The 27,999-nt window shown below is 40.6% G+C and overlaps 1 protein-coding gene across 1 annotated transcript; it reads right to left on the bottom strand.

The window, feature by feature from the left end:
* Positions 1-3: 3 nt before the first annotated feature.
* Positions 4-23,435, bottom strand: LOC148880559 (dihydroorotate dehydrogenase (DUF3598)). The gene is made up of 5 exons (XM_088962502.1): positions 21,811-23,435; positions 21,074-21,514; positions 7,205-7,297; positions 2,868-3,007; positions 4-656 (listed from the first exon to the last, which is right to left on the bottom strand). Exons 1-5 carry the CDS (start codon positions 22,393-22,395, stop codon positions 215-217), a joined length of 1,701 nt encoding a protein of 566 aa, XP_088818628.1. The 5' UTR covers positions 22,396-23,435; the 3' UTR covers positions 4-214.
* Between the last annotated feature and the right edge of the window lie 4,564 nt (positions 23,436-27,999).

Here is a 27,999-nt window from a genome sequence, read left to right as displayed (position 1 = left end):
TAGTGACAACCTCGAAAATCAGCTTCACAGGTTATTAAGAACATTGAACATTGGACATGATTTTTTAATTTGGACATATCTCAAATTTCTCGAAAGATAAATCACTGGTTAAAAATACGAAGGGAACTGAAATTTACAAAGGCGGCGGGTCTCCCCGCCGCTTCTTTTCCTTGGATGAAGAGAGAATTAGATAAAAAGACTGAGGACCGATATTTTATACAGGCAGTGGGTCGGGCCATCTTCTCTTCACCTCAGATTTCCATCGAACCTCTTTGAGCTTCCCATCTGACCCGTAATCCCTCTCCATGACAAGGTTAATTCCTTCCTCTGAATACCAACCAACTCCAATGCAGAGAATTCCGTCCTCGTTAACATCAACATAACCAGTGACACCACCTGGGAGCCAAAGAACAGCCACATCCTGCATGTCCAGCATTTCTTCCTCTCCAAAGTATACAGTGTTTTCAGGCAAATTCCTCTTCTTCAGGGTCTCAGTGCAGAGATACACAAAGGGGGCACCATTGCTTTCCTCGGTTATTGTCTCCTCACCATAAATTGGAGTAGCACTCACCTCAAACACCTTCCAGGACCCAGTCAACTCTGACGGTTGGGTTCTTTTTCGCTGAGAAAATAGCTTCAGATCAAATCCCACGTCACTGTTCAGAGCAAACAAATTAAGCCGCTTATCATCACCATATTGTATAGGAGGAAACATAACCCCTAATTGAGCAGGGTGGCCACCCCAAGCAGTGTATGAAGAAAAAGGATGGTAATTTGAACCTTAAGGCTGCATTTGAATCAGTGTAAAACGTCATCGGTGTACACTGAACCATGAAAGTGACTCTTGCTATTTATCAAAAAAAAAGAAAGTGATCCTTGCTTTTTGAAAATAGCGACGGGTGGAAGAGTGTAAAGTTTTACATCGACAAAATCGATGTAAAATATCAATGTAAAACTTTAGAGCTGATGAGGTTTTACATCGATTATTGACATAAAACTCCACTCTATCCAAACAAACGCAAAACTGAACCAGAGTGGAGTTTTACGTCAATAATAATTACAACCTCTTTCCAAACGCGTACAAAACCGAACCGATGTAAATTTTACATCAGTTCTTAATTTACATCGCATGTAAATGCAGCCTAAAGTTACATGCTGTACAAGAAAGAAAATGCCCAGTGGATTAAGCTGATGTTTAATTTGGGAAGATTATTAACTCAAATGAATGTTGACATCAGCATTGGAAGAAAAAGAAGTCATTCTCTTGGTTATGAAGACATAGCACCTTAGCACTCTTGAAATGCACTTGGACACACTACTTGATGTACATACTTCTTGCTGTTCAATTCCCCCATCCACACCCTCTACAATTGAAGAAAAAAGAAACAAAAAGAAAAGAAAAGAAAATACAGTCTTTGGGGATGGTTATGATGCAACAAACTGGAAAAATACTGGGGAAAGCACCAAATGCCATTGTCAACCCTTGCATAGTTGTTCCATCCCCCCCCCTCCCAATAAGGGTTGTCTTGAATCCTGCTATTGACATAGTATTCCTTCCAATAGCTATTGATCTTATTGATATATGATACTTCTTATAAATGTTTGTATCATAGTTTTGAAGGCATCAAGGTGGGGATAGGTGAAAGGCTTTTTTTGAATAAAAACCATTAGTTTTTTTAGGCTCCATAGCAAAGAAAAGATATTTCAGAAAATATAGGGGCTGAGCCTCTATTTTTGTTCTAGAAAATAAGAAAAGGTGAATGAAGATAATGTTGATGAAAATAATCAATGTCATTGATAAAAACTTAAAAACTGAACCGAAAATTTTGTTTTCAGTTTAGTTAATTCGGTTATTGAGAATTTTGGTTTTGATTTCAATTTTCAGAATTGGAAATTTGGTTAACCAAAAACAATGAACTAACCAAATTTCATTATATATATAATATTATTTCCATTTCACGAATTTGGTTTCCAAAATTTTGGTTTGTTCGGTTCAGTTTTTAACCAAATAAACCAAATGTTCTCACCCCTAGTTCAAGGCAGTATACATGTTGATTGAGACCTAACAAATGAGAAAAATAATTAAAAAGAAACTAGTATTTTAACTTAATGATGTCTATTTTATTGTTACATCTCAAAAAGTTAAGAATATAAAAGTATCCAAGAACACTGTAAAAAAATATATCTTGGCTATTAAGCAAAGCTACCCTCCATGAGCACCTTATCACCTAGACGTTGCCTTGACAACTATGCTTCTTATTGATATATGATGTCAAAAAGGATAAAGAAAAACAAAGGTCAAGAGGACCAAAATAGATTAATAGAGTAATAGCATATTCAAAGTGGATAAAATCTGCGAAGTACAAATAACTAAATACTCTCCTCATTACCCCATTAAAGATTTTATAATTGCTCCAATTCAGATCACCTAACAAACCTCACACCCATCACATACTATGATACCCATAGAAAAGGCATTCTTATCCCAATAGAGGTGCACAAGAGCTGGGTCGTTGCAATGAGCACATAAGTAAACCCACCATAACAAGTTTGGACTGTGTCCAAAAGACATAGGCCCACCAGATTCCAAAATAAGCCACAACAATTTGGTTTCAGCTAGGTTCTCACTACAATAAAATAAAGGCCGCTGCTGGACCAATGACTCAAGCCAACTGTTTACTCTTATGTCTCTTCTTAGACCACAACAGGCCAGGGTGGGGTTTAGCCCAAGCCAGCAAGTTCAGGTGCACCAGATTAAGAGATAAGAAGATACATATTGGCTATCTAAAATATTACGAGATTGAAGCTTATACTTTATGGAAGATTATGAAACTGAGTACTAAAAAAGAAAGTGAAGTACAGGCTACCTTTGATCAGGGAGATTAGCAGGACTGACCCATTGTTCTTCATATACAGCTACCCTCATTATTTGTATATTTGAACCCCCATTGCTGAATTCTATAGTGTGCACAATGCGCAATCTTTTATGGCATCCTTTTACCAAGCACTGGGCCATGAAACAGAAATTATAAGATTAGATGATTATCACAACTTACATAACTAAGCCTTTGCTAAGTAAGAAAACTGAATTTATCCAATTGTTTAAAGAAATTTGACAAAACAATCAGAACAATTAGATCAGTTTAGTAATTCTAACTTACAGTGTAAGTGCACCATTTTATGAATGGTTTCCCAATAATTCTAATGGTTTCTCATTTATGCATTCTCTGAACATTAGTACATATTTCGATTTAAACTGTTCTTGTTAGAAAAATACAGTTATACATGGTAATTTTGGATCATTATACAAGGTTAGTCCTGGCTATCCAGGGTCTTGGGAGGGGTGGACTGAATATGGGCCTACCCTTGGCCTTTTTTTCTCCTGATTTGTGCACAAATCATCCACTCTCAGACTCAAAGTAGCATTGTCAGGTTGCCAAGCCAAGGTTTTTACCATTTGATCAAGCAACGGCCCCTAATGCTTGGTAAATTATCTAGTTTCCAATACTTGAAATTTAGAAAGCATGACCAAAAAAAACTGTAAGCCCAAAATCCTGCAAAATTCCAACATCACCATAGAAGTAAATTTGTAAAATCACATACTGGTACTGCTAAAGACTAAAATCAGGTAATAGCTGTAGAATCTGATATGATACAAGGTAGAACACACAGCAAGCTGTGCCCAGGCCCCAGGTTACCTAGAAGCAGATTGAACCTCACAACTCACAATGTTTTATAAAACATCTACTTTGTTTTGGCGTGATCATCCTAATGTTTACTGATCAAAATAAAAATCCTAATGTTCTATATATAGGATTGTGGTTTACTTACAACCAGTGCTTTTAGATGCTGAGGTGCCACACAAGTTTCTTTTCTTGCAATGTGTGATATGTAGGTGTGCGCCTCACATGCATGCATTGTTTTAACAAATAAAAAAATAAATGATAAATATTATCTTTTTTTGCACAATTCATCACAGAGAGTAAATACCTCCTAGTCAATTTAAACAAACAACTTTTGTTTATGTAATTTACATGTTTATACCTTTTTCATCACTAATAGTTCAGTTTATTTTTAATATCTTTTGCTCCACATAATTTAAATATCAATTATGAGTAGTATTTAATTATAAATTCATATTTCATTATTTTTATATTGCTCCAGGAGTAAAATTGCAACTTTGATAGTCCAATAGGAAAAATACATGATTATGACAGCCTCAGGGTCAAAATATAATCATTACATAGTTCAAAGTAATAAAAAGAACTATTACTTCTAAAAAAATAGGTGTTATAATGGGCTTCTCTTTTCTGTCTGAATAGGAAGGAGAAAGGATGAGGATAAGCAACAGCAATGACATACATTTTCTTTTTTATTTCCCCTTTTTTGATGAGTTGTGTTGCTTTTTCTTAAAGGGGATGGTACTGGTGGTGCAGACACTTCAAGATTGGAGCATATCTAACGTGTACGCTTCATACACACTTCAACCCATGCAGCGTTTACCTCACATGACTTGAGAACATGAATGGTGATTCCTTGGAGCACTTTGGGGATGCCCCAACTCAATGTGTGCCTTGCAAACATTTGAAAGCGCTTTGATATGGACAGTTTGGAAAGAAAGGAATGCTAGAATCTTCCAAGAGAAGGAGAGGAGCAGCCAGGTCCTAAAAGACTGCATTTTGAATAGGGCAATACAGTGGTTAAAGACTATGGAACTGTTTCATTAATTTTCCTTTAATGATTTATGGAGGAACTGGTTAGCAGTAGCAAGCTATTCATCCTCAAAGGAAAGGGTCTCTACAAACTGCTTCTCCCCCCCCCCCCTCCTCAAGGTTTTCTGAAGCTGAATTTTGATGGGAGTAGCCAGGGCAACCCAGGGCCCTCTGGGACGGGAGGTGTCTTGAGAAATGAGGCTGGAGAGGTTATCCTTCTCTACTCTGGCCCATTGAGCGTTGGGAATTCTGTTAGGGCAGAATTGCTAGCTGCTATGCAAGGGGTCCTCTTTGCAAAAGAATTGGGTGTGGAGCAGTTGCTGATTAAGGGGACTCTAAGGTAATGGTGGAGTGATTAAATAATCCGGAGAACATCGTGTGGGGTTACAAGAATGAGCTAAAGAAACACAAATGGTTGACAAGGAAAATGACTGTTACTGTACAGTGGGTGAAGAGATCAGCTAATGCCTTTGCTGATAGCTTGGTAAAACAAGTCACAACTCGGGAAACACTATTTTGGGCTGATCTGTAATTTTGTTTTAGTACACATGTACATTTTGCTTTAGATCCTGTGTTTTAAGATTTTATGTGCTTCATGTTTGAAAGCGCTGCTTGCAACTTATAGAATGCACTCTGGGACACTATTGTAATCTTTCTTTTGAAGACAGCAAACAAGAATGGTAACCTTAATTAAAATTATGTCATTGGCAATATCTTGCCCTAAATTTGGTCAAGTAATTTTTACTGATTTTTTTATCAAATAACCCTCTTATCCTTGCTGATTTACAACTTACAGGGTTAGGTACTGCTTTGTTGTACCTAAACCTTCTTATCCTTACTAGTAATATATATTTATTACATAATATAGGAACCCTCCTTGCAATATCCACCACCAGACCAAACAGATCCACACAATTTTTTCTGAAGTTGATCATGCTATACATCACCAGAAAAATCCACTGCATTTCAGTGACTATAAAATTTGTGGGTCCAGGATAGTGTGCCTTTGAAAGACCAACTACGGAATTACCAGTAAAGTCAAAGCATTGCATAGGCATCAACTAGGGAATTGAGTGTTTGCAACTCATTTTGGGTCATTACAAGTGTATATATAGCTAAAGGTTAGGGTTCTTGATCCCTTTGTGTATGTGCAATTTACATTGAACCAGTGAGGTTATTCAAAAACCTTGTTATTTCTTTTAACATCAGGTGTAAATTGTTATATATCATTTACTCATTAATTTTGTAATATAATACTTAATGATTAACATTTAATCAACTAGTGCTTGTGTATATGTTTATTTGTCTATCCTTTTTTTATGAATATGTTTATAAGTTTATCCTTGCCACCTAAGTTGCCAAGCAATGCCAAGTTGTCAATTTCACCTAGACATCAACTCACTTTACTAGGCCAAAATGCCTAGGCATTGCCCAGTCACCTTAACTAAACTGGAAATAACAGATATATCTAGTAAAGATAGCATTTTATTCATGAATAAAATTTAAGGCGGCTCCCTCTCCATATGAAAAAAAAAAGGAAGAAAAAAAGATAGACAAGGATAGCAAGAAATATTACTCAGATGTCATGAATTACAATAAGTACTTGATTGCATTTGTGTAGTCCCAACCTGAGAAGGAAGCAGAAGACTGGTGGAGATTCAGGAAACTTTGGTTTGCCAATAATGGAAAATTACATGTTGAATTTTGTGAGAAATTTCAATGGTACAGAATATGTTTTTTAAGGAAAATATTATGTTAAAATATGGAATTTTCCGGTGAAACTTCAGGAGATATAAAAACTATCATTAACAATTTAACATTCAGCAATGTTTTACAAACCTACCTGGACTGTCAAAGCAACCAAACCATCAGCCAGTTATCTTTTCAGGTTGGTCTAGTCATTGAGCCAACATGATTAAAAACCAGAAAGAACTGTTTGGACTTCCTTTTCATGTAATGGAGCAAATACAATAGTTCACCATGATCAAGATAAGGTTAGGTCTCCCCTTTCTCTTTTACCAAACCTATATTAAAAGAAAAGGCAAAGATTGCTGCTATGAATTTCCAGCACTTTATCTATTGATTCACACATGGAGTTTTTGTCCATCAATTTGGGGCATTTCAATATGTTTCTACTGCTGTGATAAGTGATGACAACTCAGCAAGGTCTCCAGGTTCCAGCATTAGTAAAAGTTCTCAGGTATTCTGGTAACACTGGTTTTATGCCACCAGTGTTGCATCTGGTATACTTGGTTACAAACTTCAGAAACTTCACTGATTTAATAATGCTTCAAGTGCATTGGGAGAGGAACCCATTAACTTGCAGTTTTCCTTTATGTAATACTCAATAAATGTCTGCCGCAGCAGTCAGAAAACATCCACCAAGCACATTGATGATAACTATCATTAAAGAAAATAAAGAAAATAAAAGTCATATGAGCAAAAAACAACATATCAGGTTAGAAGCTGAAATTGAACTAAACACAACCTACTTGTTCAAACTTTAATGTTGGTGAAACGAAATAATGAGACTCATCAATTTCTCCAACTGGTATACTGATTGGACCTCTAGAATATGACCCATCCTGCAAATCAATGAAATGAATCACAAACTCCTGATTCCTGAAGGGTAAGAAACAAAGACATTATGCATGAATAATTTAATGATTATTGCAAATTTTAATTGCACAAGGTCACAAACTCCTGCTTTTTGTATCTACTTCATTTCAATTATGGAAATTCATGTCAATTGATTTATTGTGAAGTTCACAACTACAAATTTCTTGCATCACAAAAAGCAGAATAGAACACTAGCATTTGAGAAACTCCAACACAGAATAGTATTAAGTGCATTCCTCAATTACATCTTTTTATTTATCAGCAACACGATTGATTTCATTAATAAAAACAAAGGATGATACAACAAGTGGTTGTCTGGTTGTGAAAAAGGGAAAAAAAAATACAGCTATACCCAACCCAATAATTACAATTGAGCCCAATACAATTGAGTTCTTTGTACCCCTTGCTTAGCTAGACCATCTCCCAAGCTGTTGGCAGTTCTTCTCACCCACTTAACTCTAATTGTCATGTCCTTTGATAGCATTTAAATTGCCTAAATTCATTCCTCAAGTGCCATGTCACCCCCTCCCCCTCCTTTAGCCATTTCACAGCAGTTCTTGAGTCACCCTCAATGATTAAACTATCAATGCCCACCTCTTTTTCCTTCTCGACCCCATATACTGCAGCCAATAGTTCTGCTCTTGCCACATTGCCTTGCTCAGCAGGTCCAGAGTATAAGGGTATAATTTTTCCTTCATCCCTAATGACCCCCCCCCCCAATGTCTGAGGGGCCCGGATTACCCAGCCATCTCCCATCAAAATTCAATTTCTTCCAGCCACATATTGGGGGTGACTACTTCTCAACAGGTTTCTGTCTTCTAGATGATGAGGCAGCAATAGCAGCCCAGGCCCGAAAGAAATCTTCAACCTTAAATCTAAAAAAAAAAAAAGTTTCAGACAGTGTGCCACTCTTAGAGTTATGGTTTCTACCACGGCTTCTTTGCTTCTTTCTCTTTCTTCAAATATTCTTGAATTTCTTTACTCCCAAACTGTCCGTAGCACCACTGTTCTTGTACATCTCCCCAAGACCCTACCCCTCCCAAGTGCAACTAAAAACAGAAGGGCTAAACAATCCTTCTAGCCTATCAAGAAAAGACCATCTGCATCCAAAAAGGGGAGAAAACTAATTCCAAATAAAGCTAATAAGAGGACAAGAAGGAGATGAAAGGCAGTCTCACCACTTAATTTACACAGAACGCACCAGCTGGGGGACAAACACCAAGTTGGTCTTTTTCATTGAAGCAAGTCAAAGGTATTAATACAACCATGAAACACTTCCCAACAAAAAGCACTGAATCCACTAATTTTTGGGGGAATGGAAAAGCACCTAACTGCCTTTTCTAGGAAAGAAGGAGAAGGGGAGGTGGCTACCAAAGAATTAAAGAAAGACTAACAAGAGAACAATCCATCAGGATTAAGGCCCCAAACCCTAGAATCAAAGCCCCCTTCTCCCAAATACACTAAATTCAGCAAGCCTAACAACTTAGCCACACTAGGAATTTCAGCTTCTCTAAGGTTCCTATTAAAGCCAAAGTTCCAATTCAACCCTAAAGGATGAGGTTGCTGGCCCAAAAAGTCAAATATGGCCAGAAAGATAGAAAAGAACAAGAAACCTCTCACCTAGGGGGGCATTCCCAATCCACACATCCTCCCAAAACCTAATTTTTTGGCCCAAAGCCAAGTCATACCTGACATGATTTAGAAAGGTTGGAAGAATCTCATGGATGACCTTCCAAGGAGCAGCCAAGGTAGACAAAGACAACCACCATCTCATCCATTGCTTGATATGCCTTGAATGCTTGCAACAACTTTGTGACACAATTTCTCATTCTCATTAGGGAATCTCCAAAGCCATTTGCTGAGAAAAGCCATATTCTTCAACTTGATATTACCAATTCCCTTTCTAGCCCCCCTTCTGCCTTTAATTTCACCACCTTTTCCCATCTAATCAAGTGATTCTTCTTTTTTTCCCTTGGCTCCTAGAGAAAATCCTTCATGATTATGTCACACGATGCATAGTTTGAACATAGCATTGCAAATAGAATTAAGTGCACTCCTTTAACCTACTTTACTAATCCAAATTTAATTTGTCCAATTAGGTTTGAATTGGAATATTAATCACATAAAATTCATATATAGGTATATCTAGTGTTGAGTTGTCCAGTTTGTTTTTATTTAGTTAGGAAGTTGTTGGGCTTTAGGCCCATTAGTTTATGTTTTTTTAAGTTGTGACTATTCAGCTTTTAGTAGCCGCCCTACTAAGGGCATCCTTGTAATATCTCATCTTTTTAAGTTAAGTATAAATATAATGAGAAGGGGGCGGCTAAGGTTGATTTCACAATCCTGGTTGACTTCCTCCTCTCTTCTTCTTCTCCTTTCTTCTCTACTACTGAAATCTTCATCTTCCCCCTCTTTCCTTCACAAGAAACTCGACTAAATTTGCAATTAGTGATCTCTACTTGGTATCAGAGCAGGCTGAAGGTTCCTTGAAGTTGTTCTCTCATGCAGCCCTAGATCGGCCGATTGCATGGTGATTTAGGAGGCTGATCGAAGCTCTCAGGTAAGCCCAGTTTTTGGATTTTTTTGGTGGATCTGTGTGCCCTATAGCTGGTCTAGGGTTTCTCATCAAAATCAGGAAAAACTGGAGAAAGGGGATGAGTCCTGTTTCTGTTGGACTCTTCAATTTTGACCTAGGAAGTGGCGCCCTAATTTTTTAGGGTTCCTTGGAGTTTTTTGTAAGGGGTGATTCAAGTCTACCTGATTTGGAGGCTTCTAGAGAGAGTGGTTGCCTCTTCCATCTCTTCTCCCGTCCCACAGAAAAGTAATCTTTTGTGAGAAGAAAGTCTAGGACACCAGAAAGGTGGTGTTGGTTCCAAAAGGTGTTTTGTTTGATCTTGCTGCAAATTTCAGTTATTTTCTTTACATTTTTTGAGAAGCATGGAGGGCCACAGAGTTGAAAATAAGCCCGGGAGTGAAATGGGACCATGAGAGGTGTTGGAGACCCACTCTAGCGTGGGTAGTGTAAACGATGAAGGCAGTTGTGATGGAGGTGATATGGAAGGGTGGAATATTGCAAGATTATTCCAGGGTGAAGACTGCAATTGGATTATCTCATTCCCAAGACCACAGAGTGCGCAAGGTTTATCAGAAGGGGAAAACTGGGAGAACCAGAAGCTGAGCAGGAATATGCCATCTAGGGGTGACCCAGGGGTAGAGTGGACAAATCACCAGGTTGACCAAAGGACAGAAGTACTTCCCAACCAACTCAGGAAGATAATTGTTTACTAACCTTCGGAACAAGAGGAGGCCGGGAGCAGTCCTATTCTAGCTTGTCCTTCAGTCCCAGGTAACCATGTGCTTTCGGTTTGTGCTACTAATGTGTCTCCTGTGTCTTTGGTTCCAGATTCCGTTCCTGCACCATGTCCTGTAGCCCATGAATATGCAGTCGAGCTAGTAGGCGGGCTCTCTGAGGAGGGGGAGAGGGGAAGGAAAGATTGTGGGAAGGTGCGGGAAGAAAGGTATAGAAGTGGACAAGTGTGGGAAATCATTGAAAGAGTGTTTAAGGATGTGGAAGGGCAGCTGATATGGAGGAGGGAAGGGGAGGAAGGAAGAGAGGAGGGGTTAATGGAGAGGAGGGACAGGAATAAGGGTAGAGATGGAGAGGTTTACGGGGAGAAAGCAAGGAAGGAGGGAGGTAATAGTAAGGGGAGGAAGGCTGGAGAGGAAAGAACTGAGGTGGGAATAGAGGAGAGGAAGGAAAGGCAGGTGGACAGAGATGAAGGGGATTCTTTAGAAAGGGTAGGGGTGGTGGAATCGGTGAGAGAAGACACGATAGCAGAATTTGTAGGGAAGTTGGGCTGTAGGCTGGAGGATTTGAACGAGTTGAAAGAAAGTTTACAGAAGAGGAAGATGCAGATCATAACAAAGAAGAGGAGGTTGAGTGAAGTAGAGAGACTAAAGAGAAATGTAGAAGGAGATAAGAAGCTCGAGGTAAAAGGAGATAGAAGGAAAGGGGGAAAGTAGCGGGTAGATGGCAAGGGGTTTGTAAAAGAAGCGGAATGAAGATTCTTAGTTGGAATGTGAGGGGAATTGGGAGTGCGAAGAAGAGAGCAACAATAAAAGAGGTAATAAGACAGTATGACCCAGACAATGTGTTGTTGCAAGAGTCCAAGAGAATGGAGTTTAGTGACAAATGGGCAAGGAGTGTATGGAAAGCCAGGGGGATTAGCTGGGTGGCGGCTCCATCGTGGGGTGCTTCCGGGGGGATTGTAACAATGTGGAAGATGGATGTAGTTGAAGGGATGGAGGAGTTGATCGGAAAGTACTCGGTTTCCATGAAGTTTAAGCAGCAAGAGGATGATTATATGTGGGTGCTCACAAATGTTTATGGACCGAATGATTACAGAGAGAGAAAGGAGTTGTGGGAGGAACTGACTGATGTTAGAGGGTTGTGGGACGGGCCTTGGTGCATGGGTGGGGACTTCAATGTGATAAGGTTCTCGGAAGAGTCCAATAAGATTAACCAGAGGGTGACAAAAAGCATGAGAAAGTTTAACAGTTTTGTGGATGCCTTTGAGCTTAAAGAGATTCCCCTAGCGCATAAGGCATTTACATGGTCAAATCCCCAATCTAGACCCATTTGCTCTAAGCTGGATAGATTCTTGTTCTCTTTGGATTTGGAAGAACATTAGGGAACCTTGGATGCTAGAGCTCTCCCAAGGGTGACCTCAGATCACTGGCCCATAGTGCTATGCAAGGAGGAAAGAAGGTGTGGAGGTCCTACCCCCTTTAGATTTGAAAATATGTGGTTACTGCATCCAGGGTTTACTAACAAAGTGAGGGAGTGGTGGCATGAGTGTAACCCATCGATGGAGTGGGAGGGGATAAAACTCCATAAGAAACTACAATTCTTGAAAGCAAGAATTAAGGAGTGGAACTTGATGGAGTTCGGGAGGACAGAAGAAAGAAAGGGAGACTTGATGAAGAAGATTGAAAGTCTTGACTTTAAAGAGGAAAGGGGAGAATTTGGAAAGGAAGACAATGACTTCAGGAGAAAATTGAAACGACAGTTAGAGGATTGCCTGCACAAGGAGAAAATTAGCTGAAGGCAAAAATCTCGGTGTAAATGGCTGCAAGAGGGAGATAGAAACACTAGGTATTTCCATTCTCTAGCAAATGGCAGAATGAAGAACTTTATCTCCAAATTGGTAGTAGATGGAGTTGAGTTAGTACAGCAAGAGGAGATTCCAGGGCTTGTGTGGATCATTTCAAATCTATTCTAAGAAGGCCTGTGAGTAGAAGGGTGAGGCTAGAAGGTTTGGATTGGCCAGATGTAGGGGTGGAGAACAAGAGAAGGATGGAAAGAAGCTTTAATATAGAAGAGATCAAGGAGGTTGTGTTTTCTATGGATAGAACAAAAGCTTCAGGGCCGGATGGGTTTACAATGGCTTTTTATCAGAATTGTTGGGATATTTTGAAAGATGATCTCTTGCGGCTGTTTGAAGAGTTTTTCAGGAGAGGAATTGTCAATCCGAGTGCGAACTCTACGTTTATAGCCTTAATTCCCAAAAAGAAAAATGCATCCCACCCGAAGGATTTTAGGCCAATAAGCTTGGTGAATAGCTTGTACAAGATCATTGCAAAAGTGTTGTCTTTGAGGCTGAAGAAGGTAATGTCGGATATCATTGAACACTATCAAGGAGCTTTTGTGAGTGGAAGACAAATTACAGACCAGATTTTAATTGCTAATGAGAGTGTGGAGAACTTTAAGAGGGATAAGAAGAAGGGAGTGGTCTGTAAGCTGGACTTTGAAAAGGCTTATGACTTGGTGGACTGGGAGTTCTTGGGGAAAGTTTTAACCAAATTCGGGTTTGGGGCTAGATGGTGTAAGTGGATCATGGGTTGTGTTCGGAATTGTCATTATTTAGTGCTAGTGAATGGGACAATGGTAGATTTCTTTCCAGCCAGTAGGGGTATAAGACAAGGAGACCCCCTTTCTCCCTTCTTGTTCATTTTAATTGCGAAGGTTTTGGGGAAATTGATTCACAGAGTAGATTCTAGGGGGCTCATTAGAGGCTGGAGGGTTGGAAGGATGGAAACCCCCCTCACACATTTACAGTTTGCTGATGACACAATTCTGTTTTGTGAAGGTGGTAATGTGAGGTTTATCAGGAATTTAAAGTCGGTGATACAACTGTTTGAGCAACTGTCCAATTTGAAGGTTAACCTTGGGAAAAGCTGTGCAGTGGGGGTGAATTTGGAGGAGGGAGAGATCAGGGAGAGTGCTGAAGTGTTGGGGTGTGAAGTCACGGGGTGACCTCTGAACTATTTAGGATTACCATTAGGTGATAATCCCAAGAGAGAGAGCTTCTGGAACCCGGTGATGGAAAGGTTTGAAAAAAGATTGGTATCCTAGAAAAAGAATTACCTCTCTCTTGGCGGGGAGAATTACATTAATTAAGGCCACGCTTGCTAACTTACCCATCTTCTTCATGTCGGTGTTTAAAATCCCAGTGAAGATTGCTAACAGATTAGAGAAGTTAATGAGAGATTTCATGTGGGAGCCGGGAGAAGAGAAGAGGGATCATAGAGTTAGCTGGGAAATAGTGTGCAGAAGTAAGTCGTGTGGTGGTTTGGGGCTTGGGAGTATTAGGAAAAGGAATATGACTCTGTTGGGGAAGTGGTTGTGGAGGTTTCCTATGGAGAAGGAGAAGCTATGGGCTAGAATAGTGGCAAGTATTCATGGGCTGGAGCACAACGGATGGGACGCTGGAATCAGAGCTAGGATCACAAGCAATTCTCCTTGGAAAGCCATTCATGACCTGCTACCAGTTTTCATTCCTAATATCAGGTATGACTTGAATTCTGATAACTCCATAAAATTTTGGGAACAAACCTGGGTGGGGAGTGCCCCTCTAAAGGATCAGTTTCCGTCTTTGTGCGCTCTTTCTGATTTGAAAAATGAGCCGATCTCGTCTTTCACCACCCCGTCTTCTTCCACTTCTGGGATTGGGTAGAACTTGGGTCTAAGAAGGGATTTGAGGGATTCAGAGTTCGACTGTATTCGAGCCTTCTTGCACTTCTTGATAACGTTGTCTTAGACCCCACTAGGGCGGATTCTAGAATTTGGACACCTAACCCCAATGGCATTTTCTCTTGTGCTTCATTTTTCAAAGTCTTAAGTCAACCCACCAGTCCTACCCTGTCCCCTTTTCCTGTTGGTGAGGTTTGGTGCAGAGCTATACCTCCTAGGGTTGGTAGTTTTTGTTGGGAAGCCTATCTGGAAAGAATCAACACTAGTGATCTACTCCAAAAGAAGAGACCCAATACTTGCTTGTCACCTCAGTGGTGTGTTCTGTGTAAAGCGGATGGGGAGACTGGTTTTCACCTAATGGTGTCGTGCCACTTCGCAAGGTCATTGTGGGATTGGGCTTTCTCCTTATTCGGATGCAGTTGGAATCCCCCATCAGACATGCAGGGCCTTTTCGCCCCCTCCTTCAGGTGGCGGTTAAAAAGGGGAAGGACAATGTGGAGAGGACTAAGGGCTGCAGTATGTTGGACACTGTGGGAAGAAAGGAACTCCAGGATATTCTCAGAAACTCAGAGAAGGACAGCAGATTTGAGGGCTATCATACAGTTTAGGGCGGTACAGTGGCTGAAATCTCTGGAAATATTCACAGATTACACTGTGGATGACATGTTGAGGAAGTGGGGTGAAATTGCAAGTTGCACGCAGACCAAGTCAGTAATGAGTGTGGCTTGGACCCCCCCCCACCTAGTGGATTCTTGAAATTAAACTTTGATGGATACAGCAGGGGAAACCCGGGACAATCAGGGATCGGGGGTGTTTTTAGAGATGAAAATGGGGTCATCTCTGCTATGTTCTCAGGCCCAATTGGAGTGGGTGACTCCCTTAGAGCTGAGATATGTGCAGTTATGGAAGGAGACCGGAAAGCTAAGGAATTGAACATCAAGAAACTTATAATTGAAGGGGATTCAGAGGTAGTGATAGGGTGGCTGACCAAAGAACAAAATGATCTTTGGAAGTATAACAATGAGAAGAGGAAATTCAAATGGCTGGTGCGGGAGATGGAAGTTAAGATATGTTGGATTAAGAGATCAGCTAATTCCCTAGCTGACGGTTTAGAAAAACAAGGGGCAGAAAGGGACTCCTTGTTTTGGGCTAAGTTGTAATGTTAGTGTCCTTGTATCTTTGTATTTTCTTCTTTCCTTTCTTGAAGTTCTTTGTGACTCTTGGAAGATAAGTGTGTTTGTCTTCCACTTGTAAATTTTTACTGATGAATTAATGAAAGTGTTATTGATAAAAAAAAAGAGGTGTTGGAGACCCTTTCAAGGCTGGGACCATTACTACAGTTAGGTTGGATGGTGCAAATTAATTAGAATGGTCACAATCTACAAAGATGGCCAGGTGCTCGTGGGAAATTAGGGTATATCACGGGTGAAGAGGTGAAACCCAAAACTAGCAACTCCCAGTGGGTACAAGAGAATTATATGGTGATGACTTGGTTGTGTAATTCCATGTTGCCACATATAAGTAAAAAATTTTATGGGCAAATACAACTAAGGAAATATGGGATGGGGTTGCAAAAACCTATTCATAGAGGGAGAATGTTGTTAGGGCTTATCAATTGAGAAATCAGATTATTGCTACAAGGCAGGGAGATAGATCTGTTGCAGCCTATTTTTCAGTCCTTAAAACCCTGTGGCAAAAGATTGACCATTTAGAGACATTTGCTTGGGAAACCACTAAGGATGCAGCTACCTATCAGAAGCATCTAAGAAGTATAGGGTGTTTGAATTCCTTGTTGGCCTTAATCCAGAGTATGATATTGCACGACAGCACTTTCTTTCCAGGGACAGTGTTACTCTCTCCCAAGCATATGCCTTTGTGTCAGGGGAGGAGTGTAGGAGAAATGTGATGATGAAAAACCTTATTTATGATCAGTCTGCCATGGTAAGTGTTGTGAAACCTAAACAAAGTGGTAGTGACATCAAGAAGGAAGATAAAAGAGATCTCATCTATGACTACTGTAAGAAGCCTAAACATACAAGAGATACTTGCTGGAAGCTTCACCAACATCTTGTGTCGACTAGATTGAAAAATAAGAAGGGAAATGCGCACATGGCAGTTACTGGTGACATTCCAGCCCCTCCTACTACAGCTGCTCTGGAGTCTATTGCAGTTGTTGCAATAAGGGCCGAACTTGAGAGGTATGGGCTACTTCTGAACTAGTGGGATATAGCCAATTCCAGTTCAGCCGCAAGCGAACAGCAAGGTACAGGTGGCACTGGTGGAGTCCTCTCTACTTCCTTTGCTCACACAGGTAGTTCACACATCACTGCAAATTATGTTTCCACTTCAGGTAAGGAGGGACCTCCTTGGATTAAAGATTTTGGAGCCTCAGAGCACATGACCCAGAGCTCTACTATTTTTTCAACTTACCAGCTCTGTTCTGGCAGAGATAGGGTCTCCACAACTGATGGATCCCATGTTCCTATTGCTAGGAAGGGATCTGTCAAGATTAGTGATTTCATTTCTCTACCCTCTGTCCTTCATGTTCCCAGATTGAGCACTAACTTGTTATCTGTTAGTAGTTTGACTAAGAACCTGAACTGCTCATTAATTTTTTCTCCTGGTCGTTGTATTTTGTAGGATCTAGATTCAAAGATGACGATTGGGAGTGGTAGTGAAGTGAATGGAATCTACCTCCTGGATGTACTTCCTTCTCATCAGAGTCATCATGTCAGCAGGGATAGTGAGTCAGGGTCTGTGAGTCAAATTATGCTTTGGCATAATCGTTTGGGTCATTTACCGTTTTCTTCTTTGAGTTTTTTGTTTCCAAAACTTTTTGAGTCTGTTAGTTTGTCAAGTCTGGAGTGTAAAGGTTGTCAACTTGGAAAGCATTGTAGACATTCCTTTAAACCTAGTAATAAAATATGTTCTTCTTTTGATGTTATTCATTCGGATGTGTGGGGCCCTTACCATGTTCCTTCTATGGGAGACTATTGCTATTTTCTCTTATTTGTGGATGATTTCTCACGATACTCTTGGATTTACCTGACGAGATCCCGCGATGAGGTACCATCCTTGGTGAGTTAGGAAGTTGTTGGGCTTTAAGCCCATTAGTTTATGTTTTCTTAAGTTGTGACTGTTCAGCTTTTAGTAACCACCCTACTAAGGGCATCCTTGAAATTTCTCATATTTTTAAGTTAAGTATAAATATAATGAGAGGGTTGATTTCACAATCCTGGTTGACTTCCTACTCTCTTCTTCTTCTCCTTTCTTCTCTACTACTGAAATCTTCATCTTCCCCCTCTTTCCTTCACAAGAAACTCGACTAAATCTGCAATTAGTGATCTCTACTTCTAGTATGAATCCAAATCTCCAAAGCCATTTGCTAAGAAAAGCCATATTCTTCAACTTGATATTACCAATTCCCTTCCCAGCCCCCCTTATGCCTTTAATTTCACCACCTTTCCCATCTAAAGTGATCCTGCTTTTTTTTCCCTTGGCTCCCACAGAAAATCCCTCATGATTATATCACATGATGCATAGTTTGAACATTGCATTGCAAATAGTATAAAGTGCATTCCTTTAACCTACTTTACTAATCCAAATTTAATTTGTCCAGTTAGGTTTGAATTGGAATACTAATCAAATAAAATTCATATATAGGTATATCTAGTATGAATCCAACCCAATGACAATTCAAGGTAAAAGAAAGCTTGACCAAGAAGCTACACACTATCCAAAGCTATGTTACGCAAATTTGGCAAGTACAGAACTTGGATGCAAAGTCAATGTAGAAGTCATACCAATCAGCAAAGTATTCAACGTGGATAGTCCCTCCAACCAAAACAATTTATTCTTAAATAAGTCAAACACAAAAACCTTTTTATTGCTAATTCAATATGCTGATGTGGCAATCCTGATATTATTTCTATAGTTCTATTGCCCCATACTTAAGTGAGGGCAATTTAGTCCTTGTACACTAATTACAACATAATGCATATTATGGTCAACTAGTAGGGTTAAGTCGTTAAGGTTTACTAGTTCAATTGTTTCTTCTTCTTCTTCCTCTTCTCCTTCTTATCTCTCTCCTTCATTCTCTACTGGTCCGAACTACTGAAACAACTGTTGAAACATGGTATCAAGCAATGGAGGAGGAACTCTCTGCTCTTCAGCATACTAACACATGAGAGCTCACTACTCTTCCTCCAGGTAAGCATGTTGTGGGTTGTAAATGGGTGTATACTCTTAAATACTTGCCAGATGGCAGTGCGGAGCGGTTGAAGGCCCGACTTGTTGCTAAAGGTTATTCTTAGTTGTATGAGGTGGACTATATGGAGACACTCTCCCTTGTGGAAAAGATTAGTTCAATCGGTGTCTTAATTTTCTTAGCAGCTATGTATGATTGGCACATGTTTCAACTTGACATTAAAAATGCCTTTCTCCACGGTGACCTTATGGAGGAAGTATACATGGAACAACCACTTGGGTTTGTTGCTTAGGGGGAGGATGGTAAGCTATGTAGACTGAAAAAGGCAATTTATGGGTTGAAACGATCTTCTCGTGCTTAGTTTGAGAAGTTTAGTGAAGTGGTAAAAAATTTTGGAATGAAACAATGTCAGGTCGACCACTCGGTGTTCAGCTATGATTCTGAAGCCGAAAGGATTTTATTAGTAGTCTATGTGGATCATATTGTCATAAATGGCAGTGACAGATTAGAGATTGACAAACTAAAGGCCTTTCTGCAAGACCATTTTCAAACAAAAGACCTTGAGAAATTGAAGTATTTCTTAGGTATAAAAGTTGTCGGGTCAAAAACAATGTGTAAACCTGTGCCAAAGAAAATATGTCCTTGATCTGCTAGATGAAACAGGGTCGTTAGGTGTGAAACCAGCTGAAACTCCCATGGAACCAAATGCTAAATTGAGCAGTGATACAAGTGAAATATTTGATGATCTTGGAAGATATAGACGGTTAGTGGGGAAGCTGAACTACCTGACCATCACAAGACCAAACATCTCCTTTGTTGTTAGTGTGGTGAGCCAATTTATGCAGAACCCCCAGATACCTCACTGGGGTGAAGTTCTTAGAATTGTAAGGTACCTGAAGGGAGTTCCAAGCCGTGGGTTATTGTACAAACCAAGAGGAAGACTTGAGGTGGTTGGGTATACATATGCAGATTGGGCAGGCTCAATGTCAAATAGAAGATCTACTATAGGTTACTGCAAATTTCTTAGAGGAAATCTGGTGACATGGAAAAGTAAGAAGCAAACCGTTGTGGCAAGGAATAGTGTTGAAGCTGAATACAGAGCCATGGCACACACTACATGTGAGTTAGTGTGGCTGAAAAATCTCTTACAAGAGATTGGATTCTCAATGGATAGACCTATGAGATTGTACTTTGATAACCAAGCTGCAATTCACATCTCATCTAATCCTGTTTTTCATGAGAGAACAAAGCATATAGAGATTGATTGCCATTTTGTGAGGGAGAAAGTCCTTACTGGAGAGATAAGCACAGAATACGTGGGCTCAGGTGATCAGTGGGCAGATTTGTTTACAAAAGGTTTGAGCTCAAAGAGAGTGAACTATATATGTAACAAACTGGGATTATAATGACATATATTCTCTAGCTTGAGGGGGAGTGTTAGAGTTGCTCAAGTAAGGGTAGAGTAGTCTTTTCATCATGTTTAAGTTATATGCAGATGTGACAATCTTGATATTATTTCTATAGTTCTCTTGTCCCATACAGTGGGGACAGTTTAGTCCTTGTCCACTAATTACAATATAAAGCATACTATTGTCGATTAGTAGGGCTAAGGTTTACTAGTTCGATTGTTTCTTCTTCTTCTTCTTCTTTCTCTCTGTCCTTCTCTGCTGGTTCGAACTGCTGAAACAAACTCTTTCTAAAAAGTCATGGCAACATAGATACAAAGTTCAACATCTCCAACCACATATTCCAAAGTCTGAAGTCTCAAATAAGTGGAAGACAAACTTAGAATACCAGCCAAAACTGTATATTTAACTCATGTTGATTACAGTTTCCCATGTTGTTGTCATACCAATGGTGCAAATTCAACTAGAAACTGTACAATGGCTCAAGAAACAATTTAGCACATCAAACTCTTGTAACTTAATTTCTTATTTGAAGTTTGGTTTTTACCTATCCATATGAAATTTTTTCTATCCACCCAAAAAATCAACCTCCTCCAATTTGCTGATGTAGGTAGCATTAGGCTTATTACTGAGCTTAACAAAAGGTTTTTATTTGCTTGAAGACTTCAGTAACAACTAAGGTTCAAAATATCGATACGCCTGTAGAGGCGTATCGGTAGGGTTTTTTTTTTAGTTTTTTTTTCAAATACAGTTCAGAGGGGCCAATTTAAGGTCCATCCACCCCCTAAACCGGTCAAAACCACCCAGCCTCACAAAACATCCAGCCAGTTGATATGGCAATAATAAATAAATAAGTTGAGTTTTGTTTTCAAAGATTTTAAAAGAAAATATAGCATTAGGTGATAGAAGGAAAAGCATAACAAACAATCATAAAATTGTTTTAAGAGAACAATAATATTAAATGATAACCAATCCTTATTTACTGATTAGCATGGTCTAATCCAATAGCTAATCCAGAAGAATTAATGCATGTGTCCAATTCCAGAACATAATCTGAAAGCCTCTAAACCAAGGAAACAAATGAAGCATAACCTACCTCAAAGAAAATAAGACCAGGCTCCATAGCCATGAAATCTTCTTCCAATAGATCACTCTTTGTGAAGTCAAATGACTCAAATCCAGGCAAATCACGACCTGCAATGATGGTATCAGTTATTTCCTTCATGGGTGAAAAGACTCCATCTTTATCTGCCTCTTTACTTCTATTGCTGCCCGCTTTTTGTTGCCATATTTCACCATGAGGGTTCAAAGTGACCCAATTAATTTTCCTATGGATTTGAGAACCACGCCCAGGTAAAGGGGCAGGCACGGCTTCAATGTGAGAAAGTGTGTAGCAATCATATAAATTTTCGTTTCCGTTTCCAATTTCAATGGGCTCCATTTCAGCATTGATAGGCGAAAATACTGCTCCAACTCCCTTCCAAATCCCACTGACACTACTTGCAAAAGTATTCCATGACGGTCTTATAACGGGTTCCTAAAAATGCAAGAAAACCAAATCAGAAAATTCACAACCCAAAGAAGAGACACTCTTCTCTCCATTAAGTTGGTTAGTTGGATTAAACAATGATATCTTCAATCTTCTCAACCTTAACAATCTATCTGCAAATTTTACTGCATTCACCTTTCATTTCTAACGAAGAATAGCAGGTATTATATACAGTTGAGGTTTCAGCAAAATCAACAAATATTTTTGTGATCAATTCAACAGTAAAAACAGCACGACCCAACCTTCGTAATTGAAACAAAATACAATAGGAAGAGACAAAATACCTGCGTCTGCAAAACGGTTTCGACCTCCATCAACATGGCTCCAGAAACCATAACCCTAGAATTCTTATCCTTCTTCACAATATTCCTGACCTTCCTTCCTCTCCTCCTCCTGCGGTTGAATTTCTCCTTCTCCACCATGGCCTCTTTCTTAGCGAGCTCGTTATCGACACTCCATACGTTCTCCTTCTCCTTCGTCTTCACCTTGTCTCCACCACCGTTCTTCCTTCCCTGCTTCGCGCTTGCTTTCGTCCTCCTATTGCCTCCATTAAAGCTGCAGAAGATCCTCCTAGGAGATACCTTCCGACCGGAAAAGACGACCAGAGATTCGGAGAATGAGCAGAAGTTGCGACTGCTAAACCCTAGAAACGGTGGAGAATTCGTACAATTCTTACAAGCGTTAAGACAAGGCATTTCTCTGTGTGCGCGCGCGAGTGCCAGTGAGTGTGAGAGAAAGAAGAGTCTATCTGAACGAGAGACGCCTTCGAAGGGACCGAAAGATAACGAAGAAAGCGTTGTTCCACGCCCCCACCTTGGCTGAAAGCGGGAACTTGAGTGGCGATTAAACATTCTAAGCTCGCGGCGCATGTTAATACGAGTCCGGATCTTCTCCTCACAGAGGGGCGCCTCACACCGTCCCCACAAGATCTGGTGGCGCCACGCATCTCCGGGTTCGTGTGGGAGCAAAACACGAGCGGAGGGGGAGCATGCGTCATTAACTGTAGTAATCACATTCAACCCCGCATCTGCTCTGTTCAGGTAAAGACTGAAAGCCCTCCCTCCCTCCACCGGTTGCAATCACTTCTCCGGTGGTCACCAATGAGACGAGACTCCTGCGATTCTGCTTTTTATTTTCTTTTTTACCTGTCCAAATCTCTCACCCCTGTTATTTTCTCTTCACGAAACCTTTTTTCTTCAGGTCAGGACAGGAATTAGTCTCACCGGCGAGAATAGACACCAAGGAATTGATTCCGACAAATCAAATCTCTCCCAAAATCCTAAGAATAAAAGGCTGTTGAGAAATCTCTCTCATGTTGGGGGTTTTATGTTTTTCTCTTTTTCAACTACAGAGTACTCCCATTGACGGACTATTTCCAGATTCTCATCTCGCAGATGACCGCCGAAAATATGATTACAACCAGTGGAGAAGGGAGGGAGGACTTTAGTCCTGATATAAAGTAGACACTTTATTACCCATCACCTTTCAAAGACGCAACACGCGGCGCCTATCCTGCTGCACTTCTATGTGGAGACACCAAAACACACATTCATATAATAATTGAGATTTCAGACAACCCACTTAACCCAATACAGTGTCTTCTCTTCGTTATTGCTTTATCTCTCTATTATCGAGCTATTTCTCTCAGTTATCGGTATTGCTTTATCTCTCTATTTGTTGTAGACGTTGTTGTCTGTGGGTTTGTGTTGTTTTCGACGGTAGTTGTTGGGTTTGGAAGAGAGGTCCGAAGAAGAATTGAAATATAAGATGTGAAGGAATTTAATAGAAGTCAGAGCAAAAAAAGAAGAAGAACGAATCAGGGACAATGTCTATCTAGTGTTCTTAGAGATTATGAAAGCAGACAGGGATCAAGTACTATTTGAAGATCGAAGGTTTAGAAGAGGGAGAGACGACGAAGGGTACGAGTGTTTTGGGCGCCAAATGCAACGCTCCGCTCGTGTTTTGCTTTCACACGAACGTGGAACGCGTGGCGCAATCAGCCGATGTGAGGACGGTGTGAGGAGTAGATCTGGACTCTGTTAATACATACCGCTGCTACAGCCCAAAAGATGCTATCCTGTGCCTACTGCCAACTGCCAAGTTGGGTCGTCGAGGAATCGTTTGCTCGAGTCCGTATCTCCTGCCAACGGTACATGTTCCAACCCCACACCACGGGTCCATTTTTATGGTGGATCCCAGCCTCATGTACCTTCAGCATATTAGAGCCTGAGAAGGGATTGGATCCCACATTATGTAATTCAAGCTGCATTTGGTTTGAAAGAAAAGGTAGCAAAAGGAAGGGGCTATGTCCATAGACATAGGGTGCGTTTTTATTCTATGGATTTCAGTTTTTCTGAATTTTGATTATAGAAAAAACATTTATTTGTATGTGAGTTTTTGAAAAACTGTATATTCATTTGGTAAGTTTATGCAGGGCTATGTCCATTAATTAACCATACAATATTATCAAAAATCCAAGCTTAGAAAGCACCAAAATCCACCATATTATTCTATTGCTCACTCTCATTAGCCTCCTTATCATATATCTCAACCGTAAGGTCAGCATCTCAATCTTCATTGGAATGACAGCCTCCGTTCCATACATTAGGTTGAAAGGAGTTTCCCCGGTCGTCATCTTGATAGTAGTTTGGTAGGCCCAAAGGATATTGGACAATTCGTCCACCCACAAACCTTTAATTTGAGAGAGTCGAGCTTTAAATTCACGTAATATCACCATGTTCGTCACTTCAGCCTGACCGTTTGCCTAGGAATGGGCCAACGATGTAAAGTTTTGTTAGATTCTCATCTTGGCACACAAATTCTGGAACTTAATGTCTTTGAATTACTTCCCGTTATCTGAAACAAATACCTTGGAGAGTCTGAATCTACAAACAATGCTCTTACAGAAAAATCCTGCACGTTCTGAGTTGTGATGGATACCAATGGCTCGATTTCCACCCACTTCACAAAATAGTCAACCGCAACAACCAAGAACCTCATCTGCCTGGTCGCATGTGGAAAAGGACCAGGGATATCTATCCCCCACCAGGTCAAGTTAGTAGCGGGTTGGTGTAGTATGTTGGCATGTCATTGGCACTTATCACACTTCCGAACTAATTCTAATGTGTCCGCCTTCATTGAGAGCCAATAATAGCCTTGTCATAGTGCCTTTTGGGTGAGCGCCCTACCCTCCTAGGGGTCCTCCGTAGAGGCCTTCGTGGATCTCATATAGCATTAGGCTTGCTTCAATTGAGTGCAAGTAGCGCAAGTAGGGGAACATAAACACCCTGTAGTACAGTTGCTTGCCTATGATTACATAGCAAGCTGACTGTCGCTCCACCCTCCAAATTGTATTACACTCAGCATGTAGAGTCTCATGGCGTAGATAGTCAACGAGCAGATCCATCCTACCCGGCTCTATAGCTAAAATAGGAGCAACCTCTTATGCCACCCTTTTATGATAGGTCATGGTAGAACTTTAATGTAGACCGTTATCTTTGTAGTGTATGATGCACTATCCAGCTTTGAGAGCGCATCAGCCTCGGCACTTGATGAATGTACCAAGAGTAGAAGTTTGGCAAGAACTCTCTAACCTTGGCCAAGTAGGCCAATATGGCGGACTCCCGGGCCTCATACTGCCCATTCACTTGGTTCACCACTAGCTACGAGTCGTTGCACACCACGAGATGCTTTGCACCAACCTCCTTCACCAACAATAGCCCAGCTATCAATGCCTCGTACCTAGCTTCATTGTTCAACGCTCGAAACACAAACTAGAGAGTATACTCTAGCTTTACCCCGTTATGTCCATAGATGAATCATCCACATGGAGGATCTAGGACTCCTTGTCCCAAGTTGGGCAGGGTGTTGCACTAGTTGACGCCTCCAAGGTGGTCACAAGCTCAACAACTTCAAGGGTCAATGTGTTGAATGTGCACTCGATGAAGAAGTCAACCAGGACCTATGCCTTGATCGCTAGGCGCAGTTTAAACCGGATGTCATACTTACTGAACTCGATTGTCCATTTTGTCAACCTACTTGAGACCTTAGGTTTCTAGATGACTTATTTTAGAGGTTGATCGATTAAGACCACAACAATATGGGCCTGAAAATAAAGGTCACAACTTTCAAGCTACCAATACCAATGAAAAGGCCAGCTTCTTGATGTTTGGGTACCTAGACTCCGTGGCGTGCAAGACTTTACTCATGTAGTAGACAAGTCGGTGCACTCTGTCTACCTCATCACTCATAGAGAGGTAGATTTTGAGCTTGTCCCCAAGTTCTAGCCTGGTTAACAAAGGTGGCGAATTGAGGTACCTCTTGTGCTCATCAAACACGAGCTAGCACTCTTCTTTCCACTTGAAGTCTTAGTTCTTTTTTATGGCCTTGAAGAATGAAAGGCACCACCCAACCGACTTAGACATAAACTAGTTCAAGGCAGCTATCTGACTTGTTAGCTTTTGAAGTTCTTTAATTGATCTAAGGAGTCTCATATCTAGGACGGCCTGGATTTTATATAGATTGGCTTCAATGTCACGTCGATTCACTATGTACCCAAGGAACTTGCCCAATGTGACCCCGAAGACACACTTTTCAGATTGAGTTTCATGTTGTATTTTCTTAGAATGTCAAAAACGCAATTAAGATAAAAAATCAAAGAATTTGAAAACTGGGTTTTTACTACTATATCATCAACATAGGCTTCAATTTTATTTCCAATTAACTTAGAAAAAACTTTACCAACAAGACATTGGTAGGTCGCTCCAACGTTTTTTAAACAAAAGGGCATAACTTTATAACAATGCAAGCCCGTCTCGGTTACAAAAGTAGTATTTTTTTCATCGATAGGACCTATTTGGATTTCCTTGTATCCGAAGTATGCATCCATGAAACTCAATAGCTCAAACCTTGAGGTCACGTTTATTAGGCGACCAATCCTAGAGAGAGGGAAGTCCTCTTTTGGATATACTCGATTGAGGTTGGTGTAGTCAACGCACCACTTGCCATTGGTTTTCTTCATGAGCACTAAGTTGGCAATCTAGCTCGAGTATTGGACCTCTATAACAAAGTTTGCTACGAGGAGCTTCCCGACCTCCTCATTTACTATCCTCCATCACTCCTAGGCGAGGTTAATTTTTCTCTGTCAGACTGGTTTGATTGAATGATCAACATTTAGCGTATGAGTTATGATAGAGGGGTCTATGCCAAACATTTCCGCTGTCGATCAAGCAAAAACATCTATATTTTTAATTAAAAAACTTACTAGGTCAGAGCGCAATGGTTCTATGAGGCGAGCTCCGATCTGCACTATCTTATCGGGGTCAATATCTGAGATTGGGGCACCAAGATAGTGTCTTCCATGTGATGAGCTCTCTCGTCGTTGTTCTCTGGTGGCGGCTCTAGGTCGATGTCAATGCCCTGCTTTCCTTTGCCCTTTAGTGCGGTCACGTAACACTTACGGGACTCGAGCTGATCACCTCACATTGTTGGAAACTTCATCGATAGGTAATGGGTTGACACTATTGCTCAGAAAGCATGCAAGATAGGTCAACCCAAAATAGCGTTGTAGGGTGAGGGGTCGCAACCACTAGAAAAGTCATGATTGAAACGTACTAAATTCGGTGTCAAGCCCGTTGTTGCTATCACTCTCACCCGGCCTAGGGGTCAGACTACTTATCCACTAAAGCCAATTAGAGGAACGCCAGTCGGCTGCATATCCTTCCTCTTGAGCTCCATGTGCTCAAATGCCTCCAAGAAGATAATATCAGGCAAGGTCGACTAGAATTCACTTTACCTCGAAAGTCATTTATGACTAACTTGACTACGAGGGCATCGTCGTGCGAATACTAAATCCTACGAGTGTCATTCTCAATAAAGTAAATCACTTCATCCACACCAGGGTGCTTCGGTGAGTTCTCGTCCTCATGTTCAAGCTCCCGAACTCAGTTATTTCTCGTTGAGGTGCTACATCCTACCACTATGGACCCTCCCGTGATTGTGTTAATAACACCACAGATGGACCGCTCTGCTGTTGGTGGGTCTCGAGGAGGTTGTTTTGGTCCTTGCTCGATTGTGGCACTTCTCTTGGTTGGTCAGTAGGTCGGCTTTGGTCATCTCGCCTAATGAACTTCTTCAAGTAACCTCAACGGATCAACTCCTCTTTCTCGTCCTTGAGGTTACGATAATTCTTAGTTTCATGGCCAATGTCTTGATGAAAGTGGCAATACTTGTTCAAGTTCCTGTTAGTAGGATCTCCTCTCACTTGAGGTGGCCATTTGATGTACTTGGTGGTCTTGACTTACATCAAAATTTCTCCGCTTTTCGTATTCAACGCTGTGTAGTTACGGTTTGGACGGGTGGGGCGCGAGAATGCTAACCCTAAGGATCTGTCACTTATGTACGTAGACTTATTTCTTCTGTGATGACTTGTTGCAACAATTGTGGGGGGACTTGTTGCGCCTTGGTGACTTGCT

This window comes from Nelumbo lutea, chromosome 1 (genome assembly GCF_056320005.1).
Source record: "Nelumbo lutea isolate HS-2025 chromosome 1, American lotus-T2T, whole genome shotgun sequence".
Lineage (NCBI taxonomy): Eukaryota > Viridiplantae > Streptophyta > Magnoliopsida > Proteales > Nelumbonaceae > Nelumbo > Nelumbo lutea.
This window is presented reverse-complemented; position numbering and strand designations above follow the sequence as displayed.